We start from the raw sequence: 9,534 nt of genomic DNA, 5'->3' as shown, positions 1-9,534 counted from the left end.
AACTTAAAATGAATTTGTTTCAAAAAATATTAATTGCCCCATTGATTGTTATTTGATATATGGCCACAAGGTGGCAGTATAGCATGTAATAAAGCCAACAAAGAAAATGTATTTACAGAAACAATTCAGCTTTATTCATAAAACCAGATTCCTGTGCCATTTTAAAATATTTATTTACAGCAAATTTTTTGTTTAGAAATTAACTTTAAATCTTAAAATTCAATTTGTGTTTGCATCTAAAATAAAATGTTAATAGAGTTGGGTGTCCTGTATTTTTATAATTTAAAAACCTGCCCCGACGAAACCGTAACCCCTGATTTCTGCCCTCTTGGAGCTCTCATTGTGTCACTGTGCTTTCACAAAGAATGTTACATAAACTGACCCATTTTCCTAAAGAGAATCATAGTTAAATCTTGTAACCTCATTAATTCATCTAGAAGTAAACAGTATTGTAAGCCAGCGTGAATTCATGTAAAGAGACCATTCCTGCTTAAACTACAGCAGAGCACCTCTGTTGTGGCATATTTCCAAAGGAACTCATGGGAAACCATTAGGGTGTCTGAGGTCAAGCTCAAATCCCTCTGGCATTAAGAGGCTTATAAAAAGCATTAAAACAAAAAGCTGGCTCATGTCTGAAGTCAGGTGATGGTGTTAGTGACAAAGGCTGACAGATAACGGCAGCAGGGTAAGGATCAGGTGCGCCGGGTGAGTCACTCAGACACATCAGCACCTGTGTGTGCTGCTAGTGGGCGCACAGTTTAAGATGAAGACTGGAAATGTAGCTTTTACAATAATGTTCAATTTGGACCAATCTGGGACTAGATAAATTACAATAAAAGAAAAATCTTGTTTTTAAACAGACATGTATATGACGATCAACCAGCTCAAACAAGGCGTATTGAGTGTAACGTAGAGGGAATTTGATCCGGAGCTCCAACTGAGAAGGGAATGCCCCAGATGAACACAGAGATAGACACATGCCATATATCAAGCTGTATTACATTTGTCCTTTTATATTAGGTCAACCCTTCCTCTATATTTGAATTGATATTTTGAATTATTTGCAAGTATTTAAAATATTAGGACAATAAATAAACAAGAATGTCTTTTAAAAAAAAGTAGCCTTAGATCCAAACTCACAGCTAATAGATATGGGTGGTTTTTAACCACCCATTCTTGATTTATCAGTGTAAGTAAACCCTCCACTGATTGCGCCTCTGGACAAAGTAAATATTTAAGTTGTCTGGCTTCATGGAGCAGGAGAGCACGGCAGTGGCTGCTGGGAACACAGATCGCTCTAAAAAACCCCATCTTCTGGTGCTGATATGGGGAAAAACTTGAAAAGGAAGAAAAAGATGGTGTAAGAGCCAGGAATGTGTGTTTCACTGCCAGTATACCCACCTGTTCAGATGGGCATTTAAACTTTTATGACCCACAGTGTCTTGTCTTTTTTCACCTGTTTCTTGGACTTCTTACCTCTGACAGGGAACAGAATGAAAAAAATCAGTGAACTGAGAGTGGCTTGCATACAGAGAATAAATGCTGTCTTGACCTGGTATTTTTTTTTTTTTTAAATAAGACAAAATTATTTTAGGTGATTTATATTTCAAATTAAAAAGAATAATCATTAAAGATTAAGTAACTTAAGATGTGGTAAATATATAAAATAAAATAATTTTTTTGTAACAGCGCTGGAAGTAAAAGATAATTATAAAAAAATATCGGCTGATGTCAGAAACCTGAAAGATGCTACAGGGAAGGGAAATCACACAAAGCCACTCTGCATCAGTTTGTCAGATTTTCTTGTATGGGTGTAGACAGGTGAGGAGGCTGTTGTGAGGCAGAACGACGGGCAGAAGAGGTGAGCAGGCGTAAGCAGAGTAAAACAGGGTGACTGGCCCACAGTCGTGGGGCAGAATGAAGCTTGTAGCGAATGAAAACACTCAAGATAGAGAAGACAAAGTAAAGATGCATGCGACTCAGTGGTAAACAGGGTTTAACAGGCTAACAAGATTGTCCGCAAAGTCATTACGGACCTCCAACCGCAAGAAGGTCAACAACTTGGCAGTAAAATCTGGACAGTATGTTACTAGGTGGATAAGTGAGGGAAAAAAATTAATAGATCATTTCTTACTCTGTTTTCTAGGTTACATGAGATTTTGACATCTTAAGAAGACGGAGGAAATAAAATGCAATAAGTTTACTGAGGGCGCCAACACACGCCAGAGAAAATCAGTATCTGCCTTAGCTCAGACTAACGCAAACATACAACTTAAATGAAAGTGGTTGTTATTAAAATCTGTTCGGTAGTTTGACATATTAAGCCAACATAAATGGACTGTAAAAGTGATATTTCTTCTACAGATAACGGTGTGTTTCTTTTAATTTTAGCTGCTGTTTAACGGACACTCTCAAAAGGGGTAAAAGCACACAAAGAGAAAGCACAAACCAGGCGGCGGTAAAGCAAAAAGGATTGTATCACTAACAGCTGTATCAGTTGGTCTTAGTTCAGTGAAGGGAAGGATTCCGACAGCTGCTGAGTGTTTGTGTGTGTGAAGAGAAACTGGGTGTGGAGCTCTGACCAAGGGCACGGGACAGAAAAAGAAGGGAGCAGGGTGTTTTGGCTGGAAATTCCCCAAACTGCTCACTTATCTGCCTGCAAAACAGAAGAAATCAATGATCAAGATCTGATTAGGAGTTAGCAATAAAAATGTCAACTCCTTCCAACGTTAATTCTTCTCTTTTTGTTTATTCTCTGAACAATTAAATGAGTCACTGCCTATAAAACAGCAAAGTCCACATCTAGCTTTTCGACTCATTTTTCGAAGAAAAATTAGTTTGCTCTGCTTGTTGAAAATTGAGATATCAAAGCAAAATATTTTCATCACGTCTGATGAAGTTATGCAGTCGCTATGGGACTGCTTATTGCCTTAAATATTTTAAATTACAACTTACAGGCACTAATGTCTGATGAATATGTGAATGTGACAGGGATATCCGATAACAAAAGATTAGGCAACATTACATCAACATTTTCCAAAAACAAATGAAGAAAAAGCTGATCGAAGCCTTGATACACATGAACAGATAGTGTACAGTTTGTTTACTCTCACTGACAGTCGGCTCAGAGCATGAATAAAATACAAAAGCAGAACATGACAAGATGAATTGTATATCTTATTTATAATATGCTGCATCTTTAATTGTTGTTTTGTTTTTATAGCACAAAGTACACGAGTTAGACTGGAACTGATTTTAAAAAGAAGAGACCATGATCACAAACTGTATGAAACTAATTCAATCCAAATGTTTGGCTCTATAACATCGTCTCATAATGACACAAGGCAGACAACGGCACTGACAAAAACAAACAGACGGGCAGGCGTGGAGAGGCAGGCAGGGAGGGGTGCGGAGAAAGTATGCTGAATTACTCGGCAACAGCCACTCAAGTCGTGACGTGTTCACGGTGCTTCCTGCAGCGCTTTAACCCGGGTCCTAGAGACAGTATTTGAGCTTTCTATTCGCTACTTGACGCTGTTGCTATGGGGGCTGTGCGCGTTTCACTGCGCGTGGAAAAAACAGTCCGAGCGCGCGCTGGGGTGTGTGTGGGGGTGTGTGTGTGGAGGTGGAGGGTGTGGGGGGTGCATGTGTGTGTAAGTATGTGGCGAGTTTGGGATGAGGGTAGAAAGTGTCAGAAATGGGCTGGAGAATCAAAAGTGAAACATGATGAAACTCGATTTGGTTCACTTTTTTTGTCACCGCTGTTGTTTTTACCTGACTATATTAATAGATTATTGTGCCTCTGAGGTAGTGACCTCGTTGAACTTTGTGGCTTTAACCTCATGTTCTGTATAGGTTTTACTGTTTGGTATTTTAGTCAGTGTGAGTTAATATTTTTATTATTACCAAACTATGTGAACTTCCTGAAAAGATAATTTAAACATACATAATTGTGTTGTATAGCCCTGCAAGGGAGTACGTTTACACCTGTCCTTAAATTTGAGCTTTCCATCACTAGCATTTTTTCTATTGTTTTAATAATTATATCTGACTGTTATTTCTAATTATATGTCTGACATATATAAATAAATGATAACTTAATTTAAAAGAATTATTTTGTCATATTTTGAAATATTTAATACATCATAAAACACTTTATATTTGATTTTATTTTCAGAATTTATTTAATTAAATATAAATGTCTTATATTCTAATTACATTTAGCAAGATTTTAGAAGTACTTTACTTCAAGTCAATGTTGTTTGCAATTTATAATATTTTATTACAATTTAATATTTTATTTTATTATTATTACACAATTTATCTATTTTATTTTAAATGTTTTTCATTATGTTGTAATATTTTAGTTATTTTACTATAGATGCACTTTTGATTTTATTAGTAGACAGCTTAAAATGTATCTTAAATAAATAACTGGTAAGTAGGATTGTGTTGCTTTGAATACAGCAAAAGGTATGGCCAAACATGACTTAAAATTGTGTTATTAGTGTCAACAAAGTGTTGAATTATTTTAAGTTTCCATCTCCAAGTCTAAAGTTGTATTGTGGTGATTTATGTAAAAAGAAAAAAATATTTTAAAAAAGCCAAACAAATCGATCATCACTGATAGAGTAATGGTCACGCAACAGAGGGAAAGATTGAATAAAAGTTTCTATCACTGGGTAATGAATTCTACTGAGTTTCATCATCAACAGCTAAAAAAAAAAGAAGAAAAAAAAAACACGCATGAAAAATAAGGGACAGTCTGGTGCTGGCTCACGCCCACCGCCGTTAAATTATAATAATTATATATTTTAGTAAATTATTATATTTGACAAATATTAAGCATCTGTACACAAGAAAGACGTTATTTTGCAGTTACAGTTCACAAGGTGTATACAGGTGATGTTTCTATCGGAATGTCAGACTGTGGTGAAGCAGGTGTGGCCGTCAGCGACAAAAACTTTACTAAAACAACTCAAATCAGAAAACTCAAGATGGCAACGTAATTAATAAACACGTCACGAGCAAGTAAGCGCTAAATTGATTGGCTGGATGATATATAAAAAAACAAACAAAAAAAAACGTTCCAAACATTTGCCTTAAAAATAATCGATTCAGCTTTTATGTTCCGGAAGAAAAAGCAATTCTTCGACATTAGATATCCATGCATATATGTATATTTTTAGATTTTTGTTAGAGCCAACAGTGTTTAATAAAACATGTTCTGATTCTGCTGGTGTTATCCCCAGCTAGAAATTGGTTGCCAAGCATTGCATCATTCCTTTCATGTGACTCCCATACGCCCCAAATTCGTCCTGGCCGTCTTATGACTGCATCACAGCTGCTGCTCGCAGAAACTATACGGGCTGGAGTTAACAGCCAGCACGCTCAACTATAAGCCCCGCCCAAACAGCCAAATTCGCTCAGTCTATTGGATATCACCAAGGCAAAGCTCTCACTTCCGCCCCTCCGATTGGTCCGCTCTGATGCCAGTCCTCCTCACCCTGCTAGGTTGTTATGAAACTAACTTCCCCATGCATAGTTCGGTTGGCTTCTCCCTCTATATAAAAACACCACCGGGAGTTTCCGTAAAACACATTCAGCCGTCAAGACTGAACAATGGTTAACATGAGCTATCACCAATTTTTACTAAAATCTCTACAGTCGAGTTCAAGACAGTCGAGAAGGCGAGCGAATAGAAGAAAAAGGGTAAGCGGCGGCTGTTGTTCATGGTTGTTGTTTTTCTCGGTGTTTTGTGAACTTGTAGTCAAGTCGTCTTGGTGTGGTGGAAAGAAAAAAAAGAGAATGTGCATGTTTTTTGGCTGATATCCCGGTGCCATTTTTAGAATAACAGTTGTCTTCATCTGTCATTATTAGTATGTAGCTGGTTCATGCTTTGTCTTTGTTTGTCAAGTTGTCAAGCTCCAACTTTTAAGATAACGTGTTCAAAGCGGAAAAAAAAAAGAAAATCAATTTTGGAATGGCTACGTGAAGGACATTTATAACGGCTTTATTACGGATCTTTAAACGTAGCATTTTTTTCATCTTTCACATTTAGGTCGAGCAATAATTTTAATTAAGAAGGTACAAGTAACGACCTTGTTTTAATTTGCGGGTTGTTTAGTCTGGCGCCTCATTTATAAAACGAGCTTCCAAGTGTGACAACAGATTTTTGGATGAAATTGCCTTTTTCCCAACCCAATCCTTTCTTTTCCTTTTGTTTCGCCCATTTCTCCTGCTGGACTTTTATTTCCATGACGTAATTGTCTTGGATTACAGTTGACATGTATCGCAACTAAAAGAGGAAAATCAGTGTAATTTGTGATTTATATGTTTAGATGACATTCAATTAATAAAATCTGTTTGGAGTTACTCTGAATGTGTTGTAGAAATAATATGAACGGGTTTCATTATATAATATCAAGCCTAATCACTACCAATGTTTAACGTAAAATAACTTCAGCTCTTTACCCACATATCAAATGTCATCGACATAACCGACTTAGGAGAGCTGATTCAATACCATCGCTTTGTTTAGCAGGTTTAAAACATTCATAGCGAGGAGAAAACAAAACAGATGTGAGATAGAAATGAAGGCAGAGCTGACGGTCAAACCTGCTCAGATTCCAGCGCTTCCTTGTCCTCTGAAACCACTTGTTTATCTACCTGAATGTTTTGAGAGCAGGGAAAAGCAGGGGGCGCAGTGGAGATCTTTTTTTGGTCTTTGTTTACAAGAATTGTGAAAATAATTATTACAAGTTTTTTCCTTTTACATTGCCCAGCCTAATTAAAAAAAATATTTATACTGTACAGTGGTAATATGTGTATTTTCTTACATATTAAGTATTAAATTATTTCTCCAACAATTTCAGGCACCTTTTGTTTCCAGCCTGAGGTTGTAGCTCAAATGGTAATTTTCACATGGATAATACAAATATTTTAATCTAACCTTTTGCTTGTATTTTGTTTCAGAATTATTGGGATAAGCTGTCTCCAACAAATTGTCAGACTTGATTAACAGAGACTTTCTGAAGGTAAACTAAATTTACCTACTCATGTTTGACAGTAAAGATGTTCTTGGGATTGTTTATATTTAAATGTGAACAGTTTCGTTCATTTAAGGAATCAGAATTGTGTGTGTTACAGTCTTTTCTTTAGAATCATTGTTGTCATTTCACAGATTTAAGTGTATTACACAATATACAGTATATTTGTCTAGCTTGGTTTGTCATTGGATAAAAATAGATTTACTGCTGAGCAGCATTTGTTATTAAACCTGCTTCAGAACAATTCTGATTGATGAAAGTTGCAGACTTCTTTCTGACATGTCAGTTATCTATTGTGCAGCTGCTCTGTGCCCCGTCTTTGTTTTCTAACCCTCCTGGGTCTGGTCGCCTCTCTCTCCCCTCCAGGTCCAGTGTAAACCGTGTGGCCGAGTGTCTGTGTGTTGAGACTGATTGGCGAGATGACTGCCGAGTGGCTACACCTGCTCCCGCCGTACCCCCCTGGAGTAGGGCCGTTGTATGGTGCAGAGTTGGAGGCGTGGTATGAGGACCTGCAGGATATTCTGGGCTCTGACACGGGAGGGGCAAAACTTGCACGTGCCCCCACATGCACCGAGGTCAGTAGTTTGGAGACAAAACTATTACTGGTGATGAGTAATAGTTGCACATCTCCTTCTCCTTATTTATGGTTTTAATTGATGTGTTTGACATTTGTGTTTTGTGGTTGTAGAAGGAGCCAGAGTTTCTGGATGTTCTTGAGAGTTGTTCTCTGACGTGGCTGACTGACGGAAACCAGACGTGGGCTGAAGGTGTCCAGAGGACGACAGAGGAGATCCACACCACCCAGCCTCTGCATCACACCTCATCATCCTCCTCCTCCTCTTCTTCTTCGTCCTCCTGCATGAGTCCAGCTGTTGTAGAGGAACGGCAGGTGGAGGTTGAGAGCAGGAGAAATGCAGATAGCTCAACAGGAGGCGGCAGCGACTTGCTGCCTCCGGAGTTCTTTGAATTGCTGAGTGAAGGAGGAGTGGGAATGGTGGATCCGAGTGGAGCAGTGATCAGCAGTGGCTATTATTATCACCAACACCACCCTGCAAACAACACCCATCCTGCATCTCCTTCAGCCAGCGAAGAGGAACTGCCCTGTGTGCCAGATTCTCCATCCTGCTCTTCGTCAGCTTCCCAGTCTCCATCTCAAAATTGCTCTCCTCCCTCTTCACCTGTCTCCTCACCCTCAGGTTATTCGTCCTCCCGTTTGGGAAAACGCAAGAGGACTTCTAGCGAGAGGGTTAACAGTGCCTTGTCCTCTTTCTCCTCTTCCATGCAACGCTCATCTTACTCGTCTACCAAAAAGAGTCGCAAAGAAAGAGAGCAAGAGAATGAACGGAAGGTACAAGAGCTGACAGAGCAGAATGAGCGTTTGAAAGCAGAGATTGAAAGGCTGGGAGAGGAAGTCCAGAGGACACGAAGAGCTCTGATTGAGAGGCTGGTCAACACCAGGAAATGAAGGAAAAAGAGACAGAAATAAATAACAAAAACGGGTCCTATACAATTAGAAAAAGCAATGGTGGGGAAAGGTGTAAGGAGATGGTTAGAAAATGTTTTCAGAAGAAGAATGGAAACCAAAGAATTTTTTTTATAAGTGATGATTTTTGGAAAACAGAGAGAAGTGAAGAAAGTAATGAAAGTCAAGACTAGAGGGTACAGAGAGAATGGGCTGCAGCAGCATTGCGGCAAATCAAAAGAAACGGCATGTCTGAACGAGAACAGAAAGCTTGAAGTGCAAATCATACAGCAGATTTAATGAATGTCATTTTAAGGAATGCAAAATAAGTTCCATGAAATGGATGGAAAAAGGATGGAACAGGTGCTGATTTGTATGTATAACTCAGAGGCGTTTTAGCTAGAGAGAACATCAGTGTCATCTTATTCCCACCATATAGCAATAAATTGTAACTCCCAACTTTAAGGGCTACGATCTGGCTCACAGAGATTATTTGCCCCAATTTTTGGAGAGTTTTGGAGCTCAGGAAAGTTTTGAAAGTGCCCAGTGCAGTGTGAGTATGAGAGATTTTTTAAAAAAAAAAGGAAATTCATACTTTTTTCTTTTTTTTTAAACTTTGTATAATCCATGGCTTGTTTGTTCAAGTATTTAGATAAAATACGTAACCTGCTTATACTTTTCATGCTGACCTTTTCTATTATGGGAATCTGTGGCAGAATTGTTAGATCTTCTACCCTGATGACTATTTTTATATAACTGTAATATACGCGTAAATATAATTGTACCGTATGGCTTATACTGTATATTCCAACATACCGTTTATTTCTCATTGTAGTAAAAAAAAAAAAAGCTATTCATAAATATGCATGGATTTTATCACTCATGGCATCAAAATTGTTTTTTCTTTACTGTATTTAAAAATTTGCAATAAAAATTTAAACATACTTTAGATCTTGAATTGTTTTCTTTTGCGCAACATTTTTTTTTTAATAGATAAAGCACAAACCAAGGCAAAAAGAAAGT

The 9,534-nt window shown here is 37.8% G+C and overlaps 1 protein-coding gene across 1 annotated transcript; it reads left to right on the top strand.

Moving 5' to 3' along the window:
• The first annotated feature begins 5,560 nt into the window (after nt 1–5,560).
• Nucleotides 5,561–9,150, top strand: ddit3 (DNA-damage-inducible transcript 3). The gene is made up of 4 exons (XM_028002786.1): nt 5,561–5,712; nt 6,976–7,037; nt 7,416–7,624; nt 7,738–9,150. Exons 3-4 carry the CDS (start codon nt 7,469–7,471, stop codon nt 8,512–8,514), a joined length of 933 nt encoding a protein of 310 aa, XP_027858587.1. The 5' UTR covers nt 5,561–5,712; nt 6,976–7,037; nt 7,416–7,468; the 3' UTR covers nt 8,515–9,150.
• Nucleotides 9,151–9,534: the final 384 nt, after the last annotated feature.

Source organism: Xiphophorus couchianus, chromosome 20 (genome assembly GCF_001444195.1).
Source record: "Xiphophorus couchianus chromosome 20, X_couchianus-1.0, whole genome shotgun sequence".
NCBI lineage: Eukaryota > Metazoa > Chordata > Actinopteri > Cyprinodontiformes > Poeciliidae > Xiphophorus > Xiphophorus couchianus.
The sequence above is the reverse complement of the archived record's forward strand: the minus strand, read 5'-3'. Positions and strand labels throughout refer to the sequence as shown.